A 23,836-nucleotide genomic window follows, 5' to 3' on the forward strand; every position below is an offset into this window, starting at 1 on the left:
ACTAATTTTACCCCCTCAAACTAAAAAGCTTGGACGTCCCTGTTTTAAATAGCCAAGCAAATCTAAAATAAGAACGTATCAGTATTCCCTTTCTATAAGTAAAAGAAGCACAGCAATAAAAAGTTAATAACAATTTGTTGAAAAAAAGTAAACTATTTTTGTATGTATTGCAAAATATACAGAAATTATAAATCCGCCAAAAATAAAAAAAAAGGTTTTAGCTGTAATGAAAAAGCTTGCTCTATTTTTCTTTATACTATGACAAATTATTTACAAAAATAAAAATACGCTTACCTGATTGAAATGCGTGTTAAAGTGTTCCTCCAGGCTTTCATTATCCTCGCTATCTCTATCTATCTCGTCCTCACTATAAACAAGAACAATTATGTACAAATGCATGTTAAAGTGTTCCTCCAGGCTCTCATTATCTTCGCTATCTCTGTCTATCTCGTCCTCACTAAAAACAAGTACAATTATGTACAAATACATGTAAAGTGTTCCTCGATGCTCTCATTATCTTCGCTATCCCTATCTATCTCGTCCTCACTAAAAACAAGGACAACACTTATATTAAAGTAACATGATTTGTGTGTGTCTGTACCAAAGGATCTCGCTAACCGCTGAACTGATATTGTTCTCCTTTATGTGTTTATTAATATGGGGAAGGGTGCCAAGAAATCGCCCTAGAGAAAGTGCCCTCCCCCACACCATTTTTTTTTGAATTTTAAAACTAAAAAGTAAAGAAAAAAAGTCGACTCCCCCCCCCCCCACTTAATAACCCCTAGAGGCCAGTAAGGACGTAGCCGCTATTATATACACATCTGCGCAGCAACTATAAGTTAACAAAAACAAGAATAACAATATCCAAACATAGGTGTTTGAGCGCTTTCACACAAAGTAACCCATATTTTTTTTAAAGATTAATAATAAAAGGGGGTAAGGGAAGTTTTGTTAGTTTGTTTATTACTTTAGGTAAAAGCCCTGCAAATAAAATGGACACAATAAAAACTGTCCCGAATTTGTATTAATATTGAGGAACACGACTCCAGTTACGTCATATTTTTCTTTCCCGAAAAAGGGAAGGGGGGAAGAAAATCTCTTCAAAAGAGATGGGGAAAACCCCCTTTTCTCCCATCTCTTTTTTCTTCCCCCCCTTCCCTTTTTTTTCTTTCCCCCTTCCCTTTTTCGGGAAAGAAAAATATGACGTAACTGGAGTCGTGTTCCTCAAAATTAATACAAATTCGGGACAGTTTTTATTGTGTCAATAAAATGGTCTAATAAATATATCAACTATTTTGTTAAAGTCAAACATGCGTTAATTACTTATTTAGTTAATATTGGTCAGTTCGTTTATCCAGTAGGAGGGGAGGGGATTGGGTACAGAGGGAGAATGGAGGTATTGATATTTTAGCCAGCTGCAAGTATTACTTTATTGAGTACATGAAAATCTTGTACAACATTCATGTAAAAATATGTCGAATGCCAACAATGACGTTATGATATTATAATTACGTCATGTAAAAAGTAGTAAGTTTAGATTTATAATTCAAGACATGAAATAAAAATTATACTTTCATAATTTTTTAATTTTACAAAAGTATAATTACCTACAATATCTCTTTATTTGAATTGTACGATAATACAGCTAATAAAGGTCGAAAAATTAGCATTGTATTTTTTTAAAAAACGTCAAAAAAATTATAAAATTTAATATTTTCATGGGAGAGGGGGGGGGGGCACTTGAGAAAAAAGGAACATTACAGTATAATCAAATTTATAAAATCCGTTCCTAATATTTGTATGACATCAAAGGATTTATATTAACCTTTATTTCTTTTTAATAATAATAAAAAACTAGGATAACAAATGTTTAAAAGCAAGGCTATAGCATCAAATATTATAGAAGTTTTAGTTCTCAATATAATTACTCAATATGCAAGATGCTTGTAGTATAAGTAAGAGGTAATTCTACTTTTATAATTGTCTAAGAAATCGTCAGTAGGGCAAGATATATAAACAAGGATGAAAATATTTTTAAAAGCAAGGCTATAGCATCAGATATACTAGAAGTTTTAGTTCTCAATGTAATTAACCAAAATGCAAGATGCTTGCAGTAGACGAAATTCTACTCTTTTAACGTGTCTAATCGTCTAAGAAATAACCATTGGGGGAACTATTACCTTGAAATGTGGATGGGTCCCATTGCTCTGCCGAATCTGATGAAATTTGAACTCCTTGGGCCGCGCTTTCCAAATCTAATGAAGCTTTTCATTCGTTTCTCCTGAATAATATATTAAAGTTTTTTTTTTATATGCGACTTTGGAAGAAAATAGCTTTAAACCATCCTATTAGACTTCAAATTAGAGATAAAATAGTCTAAAACCATGCTGGGTTCTATGTAAAGCTTACGAAAAATGGAGAAAATGGTTAAGTGGTCTGCGAGAGCCAAAAACCTTACTTCTTTATATCTGTAATACAAAATAGAATGATGTCTGTCCGTCTCTCCGTCTGTTTGTCTGTCTGTCAGTCTGTCTGTCCGTCCGTTCGTCTGTCCCTTAAGATCTCGGTAACCACTGAACTGATTCTACTCTTCAGGAAATATATCTACTGGTATTGTGGTGGTTTTATGCTATTTTCTTGGGGGTGGGACACCTCCACCCCTCCCCCCAAAAAATCCCCATTTTTTAAAAATTACCTCTTGGGGCAAAGCCCCTAGAGGCTAGGGGCGAAGCCGCTAGTAACAGAATACAGAAGTAATTAGGTCGAAGGTTCTAACGAAGGGCTAAAAATGATTTTGTGATTTTTATTTTATCATTCGTAGAAAATTTTCTGTAATACGATGCTATACGGATGAGAAATAGTTCTAATCCATCGGATGTAAATTGGTTTCGAAGCCATACTAGAAATTTAATTCCCGGATTTATAAAAAAAATGAACATTACAAAAAATATATTCACTAGAAATATATTGTTATTTTTTTCGTAGAACTTAAAATACTGGTCAAATAATATTATTTGGTTTTTGTTAAACTTTACGTAATAACTTCATTCATTTATAATAATAATAATAATAATTTATTTCGGAAAAACAGAAGAATACAATGATTACAATGGAAAATAGCCGTGTGGCTATACGGATAGAGTAAAAACACTGTGCGTGTTGTTAGTCCATCCGTTTACAAAAGTACTATTACAATTTACAGTTAAGTTTATAAGTTATATTTAAAGTATAATTGCATCCATATATCATGCATCTACTGGTTGCCTATAGGGGATGTCGTGGTTGTGATAATATGTCAATATCACACCAATCACTGCTGTGATTATGGTCCCTAGGACCGACATGCCATTTGGTTAGTCCACACACCGTGCTGTCCTTATCCTGAAAAAGGCGACGTGCACCAGATCCAAGCGTCAAAGAACACGGTGTGACCATATGACCGTTGGTTTCCCATTGGTGGGTTGACGGGGGGGGGGGGGGGTTTGGAGGTGGGGTTCCTAGTGAAATCGTTGGTTCTATTTGGCTCGGTCATGTAGAAGTGACCGAGTCATGACCCACAGTGTCAACTAAAAATTAATTTAATTAAAATTGTAAATTGTGTAGTGGTGATTCGATCTCTAAATTCAAGGCATCGTTAAGACATTTTTAAAATTATTAGAATATTGAAGTTTTTGTGGAGACTAAAGCAAAGAGTGAAGAAAAAATTGACCTTGGGCTAGATTTTTTGTAAAACATATTTAAAAATTGGAAAATATGTGTAGAAAAATTCGTTGAATTTCAATTTAACCTTTAACATTTCCAGGAATTTAGAATATTTTGGGTAGTATGATGATATTAATATTAATATTGGGGTAGAGCAGGAAACGTGCAAATTGGGGAGGCTAAGGAGCTTTGGGTGGCCAGTGAGGCTATTGTCTACGCACAAACACAAAAACATACACATAAACATAAACACACGCATTCGTTTTTCATACAACAATGTATTTGACGAGCATACGACCCATATGTTATAGGCATGCGTTGTTGTTGTTGCTAGGTTCCCGGGAAATCCGTCCCTAGCATCCCTTCCCCTTTATCCCTTGACAACAAGACTAAATATTCACTAGAGGTGTCAGTGAGGTCAAAGAAGCCGAAAGTGTCGTCTTGAAAAATGGTTGACCCGGGTGGTAATAATAAAAGGGGGTGGAGAAAAAAGACTGACATTGGGGGAGGAAGCTGCCTTTGCGCAATTTGATTTTTGATTTTTGACCCGGCCGGTTTTTGTCTTTGTTTATTATTATTTAATATGAAAAATGGGGGTAAATTAGACCTATTTGTAAAGGCTTGCCGGGACATGTCACGTGACATGATTAATTCTATTTAATTGCGACTTTCTTGTTAACTAATCATTGCTCTTCCGGTGTTCATACGATTACCATCAAGTTACGTTTACTTTTAAGTCTGCCGATAAGTTAAATAATAAGTTTTTCTGTCATGGTTGATCATAGCAACCTGAGACTGTTGATCGACGCTGTAGAGGAGGTCTTGGCTCCCTCTCCCGAACCCGAGGTTGGCGGCCCCGTTCCCTTTGCGGTTCCAGATCCTCTGCCAGCTCCGCCGATAGTTTACTCGAGTGAAATTGCTGACTGGTATTATTTTGGGAAGGGCCTGCGCACTAGCTTCCGCGATGCGTGTCGGTTAGCTTTTCGCGCAGGTCTGCAAGAGATTCCCAACCGCGAGTCGCTCAGACTTGTCGACGAAGGCATTCGGCTGCACCGCTTGTTAGGCGATGCAATGCCTACTGTCGACCGCTCGCGTGAGGACAACATACATGAGTTGTCGGTCCTCGAGGCTCAGTGCAATGATTACAAGGAGGCAGTCTTAATGGCTACCTCTGCGTATGATATTGTGCTGGACCTCGAGTCGACCATTGAGATCAGTGACAGCGAGCCCGGCCTAGATGGCCAGTATGATGACTGGTCCATGGATTCCGAGTCAGGGGCTGGATCCGCCGGAGCTAGGTCCGATGTTGGCGAAGCTGGAGACGATGCCGCTGGAGACGACGCCGCCTCCCGTGCTGAATCCGAGAACTCCGACGGCCCCACCTTCGAAGAGGATTCCGAGTCAGAACACGAGGAGCGACGCGAGCCAAGCGTCGAAATTCTGGATTAGTTTATTTAACATATTAAAACAAATAAATATATATATTCACCATCCTATTATGTACAAGAATGATTAAACTAATTTGAATACTCCTATATGAATAATAAAACAAACAATGATATTAATAAAGACTCATTCGGCTAAAAACTAGTCATTCCAAAATATTTATCTTTTTTGGTTAGATAGATCCAAAGCTATTCTATAATTATACTTAGTCCACTTTTATTAAGTGTTTTAGCACCATGGAAGATTCGATTTAATAATTATTAAATTATAGATTGTTTATGTCTGCGACTAAATGAAATTGTTGAACTTAACTTGTTGGATAGATAGATCCGAAGCTGCTCTATAATTAAACTTGTTCGTTTGAAAAAAAAGAAGAGAAAATTTTTGTTTGCTGTTAATAAGTATTTAAATCGGCTGAGTGGACTTTGGCATTACTTAATCTGTTCGACAAAATATGAAGTGTTTGCGTAAACAACTTTTAAGTTTTAATTGGTAAAAGTGTCGCTGCCGTTAGCAATTTATGAACTGCAGCCTAAGAGTTTAAATAAACTTAACTTGTTGGATAGATAGATCCAAAGCTGCTCTATAATTAAACTTGTTCGTTTGAAAAAAAGAAGAGAAAATTTTTTGTTTGCTGTTAATAAGTATTTAAATCGGCTGAGTGAACTTTGGCATTACTTAATCTGTTCGACAAAATATAAAGTGTTTGCGTAAACAACTTTTAAGTTTTAATTGGTAAAAGTGTCGCTGCCGTTAGCAATTTATGAACTGCAGCCTAAGAGTTTAAATAAACTGCGTAATATTTTTTATTTTTATTTGATAGAATTGTACAATTTATTTTAAACAATGTCCAATAGCAAATATAACATATATATTCCAGCAATTTATGAACTGCAGCCTAAGAGTTTAAATAAACTGCGTAATATTTTTATTTTTATTTGATAGAATTGTACAATTTATTTTAAACAATGTCCAATAGCAAATATAACATATATATTCCAGTATGGCTTCAAATTCGATTTATATTCTGTGTATTAGAACCTGTTCTCAGCCATACTGGAAAATCGTGTATAGTAACGAGTTTTAGACAAATTTCCACGAATGTTAAATTTAATAATCTTCATTGACATTGTGGCTACAATCTCAGGCCTATCGCACTACAGACTACATCCCCCTCTCCCCCACCCACCCTTCTTGTTTAAAGTTTATCTTTAAAATTGAGGGGGTTTCTTTGCTCGCTGAGCACCTTTAGGAAAAGATCGGAATAATCACTTTTAAGCTGGAAAAGTCTCTAAAGAAATAAGCCTTGTGACGTCATAAGGGATTATCCATCTCTTTTTTAGGTTTTTTTCCCCACTTCTCTCATCTCCTTCATTTTTTTTATGACATTACATTGCTGATTTTTAGGACACTTTGCCTAGCTACTTTAATTTTCTTACAGAACTTTGATTTTATTACCTGCTGAAACGGCCTAGGATCCTGATATTCTTCGTCCGAAGATTCCATCTCGTTAACGTCACCAGCTGCCTCTGGGAGGTCGCCATTTTCAAAACTAGCTGCCGCCGGGGGTGGGGGGTAGGGCATTGTCTCCCCACCAGCAGAAATAAGTTTGGGTGTCAACATGTTGCGTCCCATAACGGCTAGGGGGGCGGCCATAGCCCCTCCACCGCTGCGCTTCCCAAATCTGATAAAGTTTCTCCGTACAAGAGCAGTGTATCTAAAAGAAAATTCTTTTGTCGCGTAATTTTGTACAATACGTACACAGAACACAACCATAAATCGAACCAAGATATGTAGATATTTCAACCTATTCAGAAGTCTGATAAATCGCAATACTTGTAGCTGGACAAAATATTTTAAAAATCAGCTATGTGAGGTTTTAAAAATGAGGGAGATGAGAAGAAGTGTGAAAGAAAACCCCTAAAAAAAAAGAAAATACCTTATGACGTCACATTGCTGATTTTTTGTCCATCTACCCTCATACTAATCACCCATTTTAGCAACAAATTTAACTACAATTTTGTTTATACTTATATGTTTATATTCTGCTTTTTAAGTTCTTACAATCTAGAAGTGTTAATGTTCGTTTGTCCTACCGTTTCAAACTCTCGATTTTATGGATTTTGCCATCCTTGTTTAAATCAGATTCCAGTTGTATATTTAGGCAATTATAGATGATATCTAGTAATGAAATTTAAAAAGTAAAATTTACAAGTAAAAATCTATTTAAGTATTAAACTTTATTCCTTAGAATACTTCTATTCCTCCTTTAAATTTTCTAAAGTTGTTTGCTTTATTGGAAATAGATTTAGTTTAGAACAAGGATGACAACATTTATGAGTAAAATAACCAAAGCCAAGTTCTTAAAATTAAAATCTTAAATTAAATTTCAGTAGTCTATATATTAAAGTAAAACACTAGTGGGAGAAAAGGTTAAACAACTGTATCTCCCCATCGCAGTGTCCTTGTGCCGACTCTCAATTGAGTCATTGAAAATCAACCAATAGTGTTGTTAATATTAACACAGCCAAGTAACAGAAAACAATTTAGCAGCAGACAAAAAAGGTCATTGAATAAGTTAGGGAGGTAGTTTTCTGTATATACATCTAAACTATAGATCTGTTGTCTATATAATAAAGCAGTCTAATATATCTAGCCTGGATCAGTAATATTTGACATAAAATCACTTCACATAAATTCATTTCACATAAAACATTTGATATAAAGTATCATTTGACATAAACTCATTTGACATAAAGGTACATTTGACATAAAAACGTTTCACATAAACTCATTTGGCATAAAGGTACATTTGGCATAAAGATACATTTCATATAAAGGTATACTTGACATAAAGGTACATTTCACATAAAGGTACATTTGACATAAAGGTACATTTCACATAAAGGTACCCCGAGCATGGCAACCGGTGAACAGAATCTCAGTTCTGCACCACAAGCCTCGCACGACTGAAGTTCCCATGTCTATACAGTCATATTTATATGAAATTATTTTTAGAAGATTTTTGAATTTTTTTGGAAGATTTTCTTTTAATAATAAATAAAAATTTCTAAAATCTTTTTAAAAAAATAGATAATCTTCAAAAAAAAATTCAAAAATCTTCTAAATATATTTTCATATAAATATGACTGTATAGACATGGGAACTTCAGTCGTGCGAGGCTTGTGGTGCAGAACTGAGATTCTGTTCACCGGTTGCCATGCTCGGGGAAAAAAATGACAACCTCGGGTAGACTTTGAAATGTATGTTTATGTGAAACGTTTTATGCCAGGTGTACCTTTATGTCAAATGTACCTTTATGCCAAGTGTACCTTTATGTCAAACGTACCTTTATGTCAAATGTACCTTTATATCATATGTACCTTTATGTCAAATGTATCTTTATGTGAAACGTTTTTATGTGAAGTGTACCTTTATGGCAAATGTTTTTATGTCAAATGTACCTTTATGTGAAGTGATTTTATGTCAAATGTTTTATGTGAAATGAATTTATGTTAAATGATATTATGTCAAATATTACTGATCCTCTAGCCTTACCTACAAGACGAACAGACAAAGACGTAGATTAGAATAGCTTCGCTACTAAAAACTGAATAATAGTTTTAGGCTAAACAAGAATGAGCGCGTCCATAAGAACAATATTTTTGATCATTAATATACGATTTTAAGAATAGAAAACCTGTGATTTGAGAAAATAAAATAGTTAAATTTTACAATTGTAACTTCTAAAAAAGCAAAAAAGGGTTATATAAAAGTATACATATAATTAAAGTCTAGCTTTTTATGTTTTTATGATTTATTCCTTTTGATATAAATATGAAATGCAATGCTTTTAGATCCAATTAAGTACTTGGAAAGGGATATTTATTTGGTTATTTTAATCTATTTGAATCTTGTAGTGTTTAATATATATAATATCTAACTTTGAAAAGTAAAAATTTAAGAATAGATGACTATCGATAAAAAATACCGCATAAAAGTCGTTGTATCCGATCAAACCTTTTATATAGTTTAATTTACATTAATAAACCGTAAAAACGTTCCTTTATACTACTTTAAAAATAGGGTTTGCCCGTACATAAAATTAAGACTGCACATGCTTATTTTTTGCCTATGTGTTTTAGCACCAGAATTAACCATTTTTCATTGTTTTTTTAGCGTAGCAACTTTATAATCAATATCAAATAGTCCATATGTCCATTAAGGATATGAAATTATTTGTATATAAAAAATATTTTAAATTACAAATCATCCTATTGATTTCGATTTTTGGATTAAAATGCTCAAAATCTGACCTTGGATAACCATTATTCATATTATGCAGAACATATCCCCTTTTCACCAGGGGCTCCAGGTCTTGAACTCTTCTTCCCCATGTTGTACATGATCCATATCTTAGATTTGTTCCTTAATAATATAGATAGATAGATAAGTAGCACAGCAATAAGAAAGTTCTAGATCATGAACTCTACATCCCAATGTTGCTCATGATCCATATCTTAGACTTAGATAACATAGAGGATTGCTGCTACCTTAATAAAATATAGTAGAAGCAGCTAAACTGTGAATAAAATTACTAAAAAATCACTAAAACTAAACACTTAAAAAACTAAGCTAAAGTACTTTTTCAATGTGAATATAAAGATGCACATTCCTTAATTTAAGAGTATGTACGGGTATGTATGGCAGAAAAATAGCCTAAAACCTTCTGATAACATAAATTTACAAATAAAAGAGCCTTAAACCAACCTGGAACCTATGTGAAGTTTACCTAAGCTGATCAATCAATTCAGTGGTTAACGAGATCTTAATTGACAGACAAAACAGACGTATATAGAGGCTGCGATACTAAGCATCAATGAATAAAAGTGAATGAATTCAGACAGACGTCAGGATCAATGAATAAATCTAATTTACTAATTTGTTAAATCAATGTAATTTAGATTTAGTGGTAAACAGCAATGCAAGCGACTATTCTTTTTCTATTTATTTGTTTGTTGTATGTCCATTTAGATCTCATAGACAGCTATTTGGTATAGAATGGGGAGAAGGACGTCAAAGGTTTTTTTTTTTAAGGTAAAACATCTCGACCTTGTCAAGAAATCACAAAAAAGACATTTACATTAAATTGCCTATCATAGTTTATATTAGGTGTGCGATTTTTAAATCTACCTGAGGATACTAAAAGATACAAAAGAATTTTGGAGTTAAAATACTTTACATTTATTACTGGAAAAGTATTGCTTTAAAGAAAACAAAAAGTGGTAAATTATAAGGTTACTTGACAATAGATATAATATTACATGGATATTACACCAGATTTTTATGTTCTCTAAAAAAGAGAAATTAGCAACGGTCTAAAAAAATAACGATACCCCTAATTCACCCTCATACCCCTCACCCCATCCCATCCCCTCCTACTGAATGAACCAACAGTCCAATAAACAAGTTCCATGTTAGCAACCTAAATTGACAACACTTTTTCTCCTGTCATAATATCCGAGTATATTTTTATGTGATATAATATTCTGATTGGTCTGATTTTTAAAGTACTGATTCCTATTACAACAAGGTACAATATTGTAAGCGAAGCATCTCTATAATCAAGTCTTAAAATTTTAAGTATATCCTTAAACAGTATTCTGAATTTAAGAAGTTTTGCAATAAATTTACGTATAATTTTGTATTTATATTTATATTTTGCTGGTTCAGTTCTGACACTCTTCAAGAGTTAATGTTCGTCTGTCCTACATTTTCAGAGCTTCGCCTTAATGGATGTTGTCATCCTTGTTTATCCATTTACTTGACAAATGTAATGATAAATACTTATAAAGCTTTGATAAATATCATAAATATGGTCGGCTAATGTTACAAAATTAATCAGAGGGAAATAATATGGTTATCATCAAAAAACTTTACTTCTTTGTTTAAATAACGAAGTTATTAGTATGTAGTTATTTATCGTATCGTATTATAGACAGCTTTCTTCAGGCGGATATCAAAATGAAATATCATAAGATTAAAACCAGAAGGCCTGGGCTAACAAAAACTGTTATTAATTTTATTAATATTCCTAGAAATTTTTTTTTATACGATGCTATACATGATTTTTCACTATAACGGAGGACCAGTTCTAGTCCAGCAGATATTAATCGGTTTCAAATCCACGCTGAAAAAGTCTTTCAAATCCCATAAAATTATCTAGCCTTACTTGCAGTTATAAAAGGAATTTGTAAGACCTAGAATAACCTTGTTTATCCAAAAAAAAGTTAAGAGTCTTTAAACAGTAAAAGAATATCAATAAATTGCTAAAATTTATCTCTATAACTAAATCTGAGTGGTTTGTGAGATCCTTCACTACAAGCAGAGAGACATCTTATTGCTTTCAACTTAATTAAGGATTAGGCTGCAAAAGCGAAGCTTTTCTATAATAATGGTCAGTCGGTCCGTACGTCCGTCCGTCCATTACAGTTAGCTTTTTTCGTTAATTTAAACAGGTTAGAATTGTCCTATCGATTTCAAACTTTGCATGGCGATTCCTTTGACAGTTAGGTACGACTTAGAAAGCGCAGTAACTCTATAATCGTTACCAGAAAGTCCGTACGTCCATTTAAAACATGCTGATTTTGTACTTTTTTGACAACAAAATTTTGTATGTTAAAATTATCCGATTTATCTGATTTTTGGTTTACTGATTCCTATTACAACAAGGTATAGTGTTATAAGCGAAGCATCTCTAAAATCAAGCCCTAAAAACGTCAGTATGTCTTTAAACAGTAATATGTATTTAATCAGTTTTGCAACAAATTTACTTATAATTTTGTATAATTAATAACCAGTTTATTCAGTTCTGACACTCAACAAGTGTTAATGTTCGTTTGTCCTACCATTTCAGAGCTTCGCTTTTATGGATGTTATCATCCTTGTTGATTTATAAGCCTAATGCAAGGAAAAATAAGTAAAGGTTTTGTAATTGGTAAAGTGCTTGTGTTTAAATAAGTAGATTACTTGCTGAAACTAAGGTCAATCACGCAACATACAAATGCGTACTTTTAGGTTTGGACTGATTTTTGTTTTATTTGTTCAAATAAGGAAATAAAAGCTATCTAAGAAGGATGACAACATCCATAAAAGCGCAGCTCTAAAATCAGAGGAAATGATAAACTAACAATAACTTTTTTAGAGTGTCAGAACTTAAAAAGCAGAAAATTAATTGCAAGTCTAAACGAAATTGTGCATAAATTTGTTGCAAAATTGAGTAAATATAGGATACATTTAAAAAGGCCAATCTTTGTTTTTAATTGGACATACGGACTTTCTGCAGTGGCGTGCGAACCGAAGGGGGCATTTGGGGCAATCGCCCCCCCCCCCCTAGCGACCAAAACGCCCCCCCCTGCCCCCCCCTAGCAACCGCCCCCCCTGCCCCCCCCTAAATGTTAAAAAATGCCCCATTTGGCCCCCCCCCTGGTCAACAAAAATGCCCCTTTTTGCCCCCTATCCTACAAAAGCAAAACTATCCCAGTTTCCAAAAAAAAGATCAAGAAATACTCAAAAAAAAAAATTTGGCGCTTTGCGCCAAACAGACAGTTACTATTCATTTAACCTTACCAAATTTTTTTATTAGTGTAGAAATTAGGTTATAATCTTTTTTCACTGAACATAACAAACCAGGTTATAGGAAGTATTTTATTTTGTATAATATAAACTTTTTACCAAAGAAATTTTGTACATCCCCAATGATGATACACAAAATTACCCCTTATATAGATTACAATTAGTGGATGAAATGTATGGAAACTCGACTTAATTAACCAACCAATCAAAATTCCATTAAAGTCCCCAAAGTTGTTGAGCCAACGAATAAGAAAATTTTATATGAAATATTGGGGACTAGTGTAATAAATAGCCCAAAAACCCCTCCCTCCCTGCATATTTGAAGAAAAAAATTTGCGCTTCGCGCCCTTCCAAATGGTTTCTGCTATGAAAGATTGGGGACTAGTGTAATAAATCCTCCCTCCCTGCATATTTGAAGAAAAAAATTTGCGCTTTGCGCCCTTCCAAATGGTTTCTGCTATGAAATATTTGGGACTAGTTTAATAAATAGCCCAAAAACCCCTCCCTCCCTGCATATTTGAAGAAAAAAATTTGCGCTTCACGCCCTTCCAAATGGTTTCTGCTATGAAATATTGGGGACTAGTGTAATAAATAGCCCAAAAACCCCTCCCTCCCTGCATATTTGAATTAAAAAATTTGCGCTTTGCGCCCTTCCAAATGGTTTCTGCTTTTTATCACAATGAAAGTAATTTTTTTTTATTTTTTACACAGTTCATTATATCTTTGGTTTTTATGGTACGATAAATTTTTTTGTGGATTATAATATTAAAAAAAATAAAATTTCTTGCTGTTTTGAGCATCCAGTATGTAATTTACTTTGACTGTCATCACACAACATACAGGAAAAAGGATTTGTGACTTTTTCTACCTAAAATATATATTTATTTCAACAGATGCTCTTTAAATCTTCTTGTCTGTATTCTTATTAATGATTTTTTGTGCTTTGATTCTTAAAGATGTTGTCAAACAATAAAGAAATATTTAATATCATTTTTTCATATTAGGTTAATTTTTGGTAAATTATTTCCAAAATGATTGTTTTTATCTCCCCCCCCCCCCAATTTTTTTTAATGGGGTTATTCATCCTTCCTGCTGAGATTTTATAACATCCCCTTCCACCCATTTAAAATGTTTTGTGGTGGAGGGGGGGGGGGGAAAGGTGAATTTATCTTCTGTACTATTTTTTCGAAGATGCTTTCTAGCTCCCTTCCCTTCGGTCATTGCAGGGTGGGGAGAAGGGATGGGGGAGAAGAGTTGGGGGGGGGGGAAGAGGTGGAGGATATAAATGGGAAATAGGGATGGGGAAGAAGGGATAAGGACTAGGAGGCCCATAGTCAAATAATCCCACCCCTTAAAACGCCCTTATTTAAAATTAGTATATATAATCAAAATGCCCCCCCCTAAAGCAAAGTGCCCCCCCGGGGCACTTTGATTTAGGGGGGGGGGGCAAAATTTTACAAAATCTTCAAAATGCCCCCCCCCCTAGACAAAGTGCTTTGCACGCCACTGACTTTCTGGTATAGTTACTACGCTTTCTAAATTGTACCTAACTGTTTCAAATCGATAGGACAACTCTAAAATGTCTACATTAACTATGAGATAAACTCTAAAAACCAGAATATTCGTACTAATCCTACAAAATCATGCAATATTGACTTTGCTAAACAATTTACCAAATTATCAGAATAACTTTTCGCACAAATAAAAGTTTCTATACTTTCATTGGTCACAATGATTAGGGATAAGAAAATGACTGATAAATTGATGTACTTCCCCAATGATGATACACAAAGTTACCCCTACTGTACATTACAATTAGTGATTGAGACGTTAGCACACTCAACTAAATGAACCAACCAATTAAAAGTGGCCAAAGTTGTTAACCAACTTATTATAAAACTTTGGGGACTAGTGTAATAAACAGTCCAATGGCACATCCTCAGTGCATAATAATACTGTAAAAAAGTTGTATTTCATACTTAAGAAACAAATATAAAAGGTAAAATTGCTCCTTATTTTTCAACCGTAAAAATAAAATACTGTGTTTTGAGAATAAAGTTGCTTTAAAATTGCATGGTTTTGAATTTACAGGACAAGTCTATCGACCTCAAACGTAAGAACTTTTTGGTAACGGTTAGAGAGTAGCTACATTATCTAAATCATACCTAAAGTGTTAAAACAATATTGAAATTAATAGAAATTTCCAATATTCCTAAATTAAAAAAGGAGCTATCAGTTATTGACGAACGGACGGATGAACCAACCCAATTATAGAAAAGCTTGAAGTACATTCTGTATTTATAAAACATTAATTTGAATCATGAAATTAATACACATGTACGTACGGATAAGATTGTCTGTCTTGGAAAATGAAAAGAATATGCTTAATATCTCACACTCATGAATTTTATAAGATTATTCACATTTAAATTTAGATTTTAATACTAGAAGTATGTATTTCTTACTTAAATATGTTAGAATCATCATAGTGAAATTAAAGTATAATGATTCCTGTTATCATGTAAGATGTATAACAAAAGCTCAATCTGATTTGTCGGACTTTTGACGAAGTTGCTACCATTGTTATTAAAATTGTAATATTTTAGACACTTTGACTTTTATGAAGCATTTAATTAAAAAGACTTAGCAATAATCTAGATATCAAAAATTTTGATATAAAAGATTTACATAGTTTGGGTATGCTTTAGATAAATCTAACTTCTCCTTTAAAGGGTAGCTTCTCATAGGTCCCGGGAAGGTTTTTAACTAATTTTGGGGAGGGTATCACCACCCTCCCAAGAGAAATCGCCCCTAGAAAAAATTAATTTAATTAATTTTTTTTAAAACTAAAATAAAAAATGGGGACAGAGTAACCTTCCCTCTCACAAAAATTTTTTTTTACTTTAAAAAAAAAATAGGTTTCGGGATTCAACTCCGCTAGAGGCTTCTAGGGGCGTAGCCGCTAGTTATTAATAAAACATAAAATACGTTTTGCCAGTTTCATACTTAATTTTTGTGAAGAATGGACTATTGATTTCTTTGTGAATTTTTTGATACAGAAAATATCTAGTAAATTCCTCTTTCTGCACTATCCCAAATTTCCAAGCAAAAAAAATAGAATTTTTAATAGAAAAGTTTAAATTAGTTTTAACCACTAATATATAAGACTGTCAGTAGATATTTGCCAGGGAGGGAGAGGACATTCATGGCTAAATTTATAAACAACTCTTTTCCTTTATAATTTATAAAATTCTATAATAAAAAGTAGAGGTATTATTAAGCAAGGGAGGGGACATTGGACTGTTTATCACACCAGTTTTATAATAAAGCTTTCTTATTCATTGGCTCAACAATTTTGGAGACTTTTAATTTTGATTGGTTGGTTCATTATATTGAGTGTTCAACGTTTCAACCACTAATTGTAATCTATAGAAGGGGTAATTTTGTGTATTATCATTGGGGATGAAAATCAATTCATTGGCAATTGTCTTATCCGTTTGGATGCCTGGGATATACTACTTTGTCAACCATTGCCATATCTCTGTATCCCTGAAATTTTTCCTTAGAAAACAAATCTCATGGGAGCAAGAAAATAATTATGCTTTGAAAACTTACTACTAGTCATACTTTCATAATACAACTAATTTTTAGTAGCGTAGCTACTCTATAATTCACTTGTGTATGTCCGTCCGTCCGTCAGTCCTTCGTAGTGTTTAAACTAAAAGTTTGACGAAGCCCAATCTGTCCTACTTTTGATTCCTGTGACGTCATAAAAAGGAGGGAGATGAGAGGAGAAGTGGGAAAGAAAAACCCTAAAAAAGATATGGATAAGCACTAATTTTTATGACGTCACAGTAATCAAAAGTAGGACAGATTGAGCTTCGTCAAAAGTCTTATAAAAATAAGACATTTAAAGTAAACATATCATAGAAGAATTTATTGAAAATACCCTTTAAAAGAATGTAGTTACTTGTTATAAATAAATTTATTTAAAAAAAAACTTGTTAATTGTTTTTGGCAAAAACTTTATGAGTTACGTCACAATGAATTGTCTGTGATTATTTTTAGAAAATTATAATTGGAATTGAAAGGGAGTAAATTATATTTTTTGTACTATTTAAAAACAGAAAAGAATTGTTATTTATCGGATCGTGTTATAAACAGCTTTCCGCGGATAGTAAAATGAAAAAATACAAAATGAATTTTCAGTTTAATATTATGATTTTTTATTCTACTATTTAATAGAAAATTGTCTATAATACCATACAATATAAATTATTAAGTTTGCCTCAGAAACAGTTCTAATCCAGCGGATATTAATCAGTTTCGAAGCCATACCGGAAAAAGGATTACATATTAAATATTGGATTAATATTATCATTTGGTAATGATAATAACATATCTAGAGGTTCCATTTAATAGTTAAGCTTAGCTTTATATAATGTATGAAAGTTAATGACTTTTTACTTTCATTTTTATTGAAATCTTACTGAATGGGAAACCATTAAAATATTTTAACTTTTATTTCTCGTATGCATTGTTATGTTATTGAAATTTGATTTTCATTTGATCAATAACTACAACAACACTTGTTCCGTAATGAAAAAAAAAATAACTTGCAAATTTGAAAATACTTAAAGATAACTGTTTCTTAAGATAATATAAAATTTTTCTCTAATGATGAAATTAAAAACAGCAGAATATTGTCCCCTATCAGGCAGATAAATCACTGCCAGAAAAGCTGTAGAAAAATATCGTTCTTTAGATTAAATATGAATTCCAAAATTAAGGGATTTTAAGGAATAAGACAATGGATGATAGATTGATGTACACCCCAATTACGATAAACTAAATTTCTCCTTTAAAGATTAGAGTTATTTAGAAAATATTTTTGAAACTGCTAGTTGCCCTAAAGTTTTAAACCCAACGAATAAAAGAGGACGTGTTTATAAAACTTAGGAAGACAGTTTTAAGTTGAATCAGCAAACCATTTAAACTGGGTATAAAATAATCAATTTCACAATTATAATAATTACAAAAAAAATAAATTGAAAAAAGGAAAAACCTAAATTATATTCATTAATGTTACTTAATTGCATGATAAAATAACATAAGTAATAATACATATTTTATACAATGAGAATCTTACTGATGATATACAAATTAAATATCCAACAATTGTCTTTACATTTTGTAATATTGAAAAATTATATCATTTTATTTTTTCTCGCCAAGTTACCTTACCCTGTATTTAAGGAAACAATAGATAATTTTTGTATATTAATATCTATTGATAATTTGTTTAAAAAAGGCAGAAACCCACTTTTTTTTATGTCAACAAATAAACAAACATATTCATACAGGAAAAAAGCATAAAATGACTCAACAATAATCCTTATTAAAAGTACCAGGATGCCTGGCTTTCTCTGTATCGCAAAGTACCTCGCCAACCACTAAATCGTTATGATTCTCTTTTAAAGTGGAGGTTCTGATAGGTCCGGGGCAGGTTTTTAACTATTTTAAAGGGGGGTATCACCAACCTCCCAAGAAAAATCGCACTAGAAAAAATGACCCATGCAAAAAACTTTTTTTTTACTTTTTGTTTCTATAACTAAATTTAACTTAGCTATTCTTGATTCAAGTGTTCCTAGAGGCCTCTTGTGACGTAGCCACTAGTATGTTAGTATTGAATTATTTTGTCTAAATCTTAAAAAGCTACTAAACCGATTGATTTCTCCAATTTAGACAAGCTTTAGATAGGTCCCGATATAGTTTTGCAGTCGCTACAATATAAAGTAGTATGTTTTTTGTTTGAAGTATCTCGAAATTGTTAATAGATTGTACATGACAGGAAAGCTCTTTAAATATCTTGGTGTGGTTTTACACTATTTTAAAGACCCCCCCACGTTGCTAGATGCGAAGCTACTATTAAAGGCTTACCTATAATGAGTAGAAATGACAGAAGGTGAACATGCATACCCAATTTTATACCAAGTGGTTTTCCTGAAATAAGATAATATGACGATTAGGTATAAAAGTAGTAATTTATTCACTTATTATTTATGTTTCATCAGTGCAATTATGAACCTTCAACGCTTTAAGGATAATAACACCATTAATATTATGTACAGAATAAAACATATCAGTATTGCTCCCAAGCCGATTCATATCCGCTGAATTAGAACCTGTTCTCAGCCATACTGAACAATCATGTATAGCATCGTATTATAGACAGCTTTCCACGAATAACAAAATATAAATCATAAGATTAATGCCAGTTTTAATATCATAATTTTTCATTTTAAAATCCGCGGAAAGCTATCCATAATACGGTTTGATAAATAACTATTTTGACATAAAAACAGTCTTTCAGAGTAGCTTTGCTACTAAATAGGTATATTTTTGTTCGATCTGATAAAGCATAAATAGGTTATCATGGATGCATAATGTTGATATTTTTTAGTACAGTACATGCTTGAATAATTAATATATATATATTTGGTAAACATCATAAATATGTCTTACATAATGTACAAGCGACTAAGCCCCTATCTTTTGCTCAAAAGTTGAGGAAACTCAAATATTTAATTTCAATTTGAAAGGCCTTTATTTTCAGTTAAACCAGTGGCGGTAGTGAAATGTGGGAGGTGTCAACATCCCACTTAAAATTAATATTGTGAAGTTAGAGTAAGAGTGATAGGGTTAAATAACTGTATCTCTCCATGGCACTGTCCTTGTGCCCTTTTTCAATTGGGTCATTGAAAATCAACCAATATGGTGTGGTGTGGTGTGTATTAACACAGCCTAGTAGCAGGAAATAATTTGGTAGCAGACGAATAAAGCCATATATCTGTATATACATCTATACTATAGATCTGTTTTGAAGGCCTGTCTAATATGTTAATATGTTAGAGGATAAAATATTAACAGATATTTGACAATATTGAACTTCTTTAAAAGTTTCAAACTTTCAGACTTTTAAATTTTCATAATGAATATAAAAGTTGAGATTTCAGGTCAAATTTTAGAGCTTTTTGAATCAGTGAAGTCTTACTTGAATAAGATTTAGTCTGTACGTCGGTCCGGATAGCTGTTTATTTAGACATTTTTCTACAAATTGAGACTCGACAAAGTGGCTGAAAAAATGAGCCGTGTGACGTCAATAGATCCATCTATTTTTAAGGGCTTTTAACAGTTATAAATCTATCTTAACTATAACATTTATAAATTAGTAACTACTGCTGCTTCATAACGAAATATATTTCAAAGAAAAAAATCTTCATTATCAATCGCATCTCTTAGTGAAGTAAATCAAGCAAAGTAAGCTTGGTCAGTTTAAGGGGTCTTCTTTCCCACTTCTCCTCTCATCTCTCTCTTTTACGACGTCACACGGCTCATTTTTTCATCCACATTATCGAGTCTCCTACAAATTTCAAACTGCACATGATGATTCCTGTAATACTAAGACACAACTTAGTACTTTATATATTTTAATGTTTATTTGTCTGTCTGATTTGTTAAGCGTCGCTTTTATGGATGTTGTTTTACAAATAAAATGCTCTACTTAAAAAAAGCAAAAGTAGTATTGTTTTTTTTTACAGAGAGAGGGGACAATTGGTTGTCTATAATACTAGTCCCCAAAGTTGTAAAATAATGTTAACTTTTTCGTTGGCTCAACAACTTTGGGACTTTAGTGAATCTTAATTGGTTGAGTGTTTAAACGTTTCAACCACTAATTCTAATCTACAGTGTATCATAATTGGGGATGAACATTAATTTATAAGCCATTGTTTGATCCCTTTAGATCCCTGTTTTTTTAGATTTATTTCGATTGCACAAGAAAATTATAATTACCCAAACTTTGAAATATTTGTCTGATTATAATCAATAATTAGACCGTAAACCTCAAATGATTTAATAAAAAAACTTTAAATCAAATAATCAAAAAAGTTGGGATAAAATTTAAGGAATTCATTTGAAATTTCTAAAAACTTTTGTAGTATGTAAAAACTATGGATTAAGGGATTGAACAATGGAGTGTAAATAAAACCTCCTTTCCCAAATTGTCAAAAACTTTGGGTAATCATATAAATTTTTGGGAATAGTCCCTTTCGTAGCAACGCCTCTTAAGGGGCCTTTTGTCGTATTTTCACAGCAGCTTTTGATAGGTTATTTTAGGTTAGGTTAGGTTAAGTTAAGTTAGGTGATTGCCCCGCAGAGTTAGAGCCCCCCGCAGTGTGGCTAGAAATAGGGAAAAGGCTACATTAAAAATACAACAAACGCCCCTTAAGAGGAGTTTCTTCAAAAGGATCTATACCCATAATTTTAATCTTAGAATTAGTAGAGGTAATTTATTTATCATTGTTGTTGGTATATTATCAATTGTCTTATCCCTTAAGATCCCTAAACTAAAATTACAAGGTTCCTCCTTCCCTGAAAACCAAAAAAGGTTAAAATTTTATTATTTATGGTAAAATTATTCAATAAAATAATTTTATCTTGTTTTATGTAAAATAGTTTATTAGTAGCATGGCTACTCTATAATACATTTGTCTGTCCCTAAGTTACGAGATAGATAATCTCGACTTTTTTAAAAGATAAAAGGCTGATTTAAAAAAAAAGTTTCCTAGTAACCAACGAGCTTTCAGTAGATAGTACTAAGTCCTTAGGTTGTATTTATGTTTTAAAACATCTATTATGAATATTTTATTTAATAAGGTTTCGAGATTTTTTACTTTATATATATTTTTATGACTACTGAATATCTGCTTTATAACTCCCTTTTACGGTTTGTATATCCGTGATTTTTTGTGATTTTCTACTTATGGATGTTGTCATCATTGTTTTTGTTGAATATGGTGGCTTATAGTGACATAATATTTATATGATTCATATCGACACTAAGTCATAATTTAGATACACATTGAGAATAAATGCTAGAAACTTATAACTACATTACGACTTTTGTTATGTTGATATAATGATGGCCTGTATGAAAACAATGTGTGAATACACATTACTTTATACTTCCTATTTTTTAGGAAACTGCCATATCGGAAGAAAATTTTCTTATAAATTAACCATATCAATAACATTTGACTGTATATATAAATGTATATAATATTCATTTAATTGATTTATTATTGTTGTTTTTTTCTATGTATGTAAACCGAAGAAAAAAATCTAATCTAATAATGACTACTTTAATTTTGACTACTTTAAGAAGTTCCATCTTTTCCTTTTAGTTCATTTTATGAATGAAAATTATGAGAGTTATGTATCAAATGCCTTTTCTAAATCTGAGAAAATAAATCTTTACAATTGTGTATCTTTTTCAGCTTGAATGAGACAGCGTAAAGTGGCACCAAAAAATATGACGTCATGCGATAAAATAACCAATGAGGGGGCAGTATAATTTTACCATTGGTCAATTACATTGTATACTGGCCTCTCATTGGTCAACTTTATTGTATGACGTAATTTTTTTGGTGCCTCTTTACGCTGTCTCGCTTAAATTCATGTTTTTAAAATAAATTAAGAATAAAAGGAGGGGGGGGGGGGGGGGTTAGGCGTATTTCTCATTTTTTTTTAAACTTGCCCCTGCAGGGTTAGGTATGAGCTTACCCCAACCACAGGGTTTTCATTGCTCAACGCGCAATTTTAGAGAAAACACCAGAAATGAGGATAAATGAATTGCTATATGAATAAGAAACTTGATTAAAATCAATCTTATGGAAAAGGTTTGAATTTGAAGTCTAAGATGATTTCAGAAATTAAAAAGATTATCAATTTTAAATAAAATTATTTTCATTTTTACTTTGATTACAAAGTACATTACTTATATGTATCAGTAAAAACTAAATCATTTAAATTGTCTTTCAGTATCATTGTCCTTTTTAATGTTATCTATTCAAATAGGATTATTATTTCTAGTGTGATTTTCTGTGTATCATTTTCTTGTTATTTTGATTCTAAAATATTTTTTAAAAAAGATAAAATTTTATTAATTTTGACATGCTAAAATTATCCTAGCGATTTCAAACTTATTAGTGTATTTCTCAGTTTGTTTGTATTAACTTGCCCCGCAGGCGTGCAGGGGTAGGTATGAGCTTCCACCCCCCCCCCCCGCAGGGTTTTCAGTTCTCAACACATAATTTTAAAGAAAACACCAGAAATGAGGATGAATGAATTTCTATATGAATAAGAAACTTGACTAAAATCAATCTTATGGAAAAGGTTTGAATTTGAAGTCTAAGATGATTTCAGAAATTAAAAAGATTATCAATTTTTAATAAAATTTGTTTTATTTTAATTTGATTACAAAGTACATTACTTATATGTATCAGTAAATACTAAATCATTTAAATTGTATTTCAGTATAATTGGCCTTTTTAATGATCTATTTAATTAGGATTATTATTTCTAGTGTGATTTTCTGTGTATCATTTTCTTGTTATGTTGATTCTAAAATGTTTTTAAAAAAGATTCTCTTTTCGTTAATTTTGACATGCTAAAATTATCCTCACGATTTCAAACTTGCCTGATTATTCCTATACCAATTAGACTTAAACATTTATATTATGCTTATTCAGTTTTGACACTCTTCAAGTGTTAATGTTAGTTTGTCCTACCATTTTAGAGCTTTGCTTTAATAGATTTTGTCAAACTTGATTGATTCCTTTTATTATTTTGTTTCACCCTTCCTAAAAATCCGTGACAAAACTATTCTTCATGAAAATAAAAGAATTTTCAAAATTTGAAAGAGTGTTTGTGTGTTAGTGAAGTTTCAGGGATCTTAGGGGATAAGACAATTGAAGAAAAATTAGTTTACATCTCCAATGTTGATGAACAAAATTTCCCCCTTTGTAGATTAAGATTATTGGTTAAAAAGTTTGGACACTACTAGATTGTACCAACCTATCAAGATTGAGGAAGCATGTTTATCAAACCATGGGTACTGGTATCGTATCATTTACAATCCAATGTCCCATCCATCCCTCCCTGGTTAAATGTACTTCTACAATCTTGAAGTATGAATTCTTTATTACTATTT

At 32.1% G+C, this 23,836-nt stretch overlaps 1 protein-coding gene across 1 annotated transcript in view; it reads right to left on the bottom strand.

The window, feature by feature from the left end:
• LOC145326325 (uncharacterized) overlaps positions 1-23,836 on the bottom strand; it is a 29,029-nt gene that overhangs the window by 2,950 nt on the left and 2,243 nt on the right. The window contains exons 2-6 of the mRNA XM_080169620.1: positions 18,724-18,786; positions 9,465-9,576; positions 6,607-6,865; positions 2,181-2,281; positions 295-367 (exon numbers count right to left, since the gene is read on the bottom strand). Of these exons, the coding sequence (XP_080025746.1) occupies positions 295-367; positions 2,181-2,281; positions 6,607-6,865; positions 9,465-9,576; positions 18,724-18,760 (582 nt within the window). The 5' untranslated portion in view covers positions 18,761-18,786. The remainder of the gene's footprint in view (positions 1-294; positions 368-2,180; positions 2,282-6,606; positions 6,866-9,464; positions 9,577-18,723; positions 18,787-23,836) is intronic.

The sequence above is a fragment of the Acartia tonsa genome, chromosome 1, assembly GCF_053477335.1.
Source record: "Acartia tonsa isolate MP-2025a chromosome 1, ASM5347733v1, whole genome shotgun sequence".
NCBI classification, from domain to species: Eukaryota; Metazoa; Arthropoda; class Copepoda; order Calanoida; family Acartiidae; genus Acartia; species Acartia tonsa.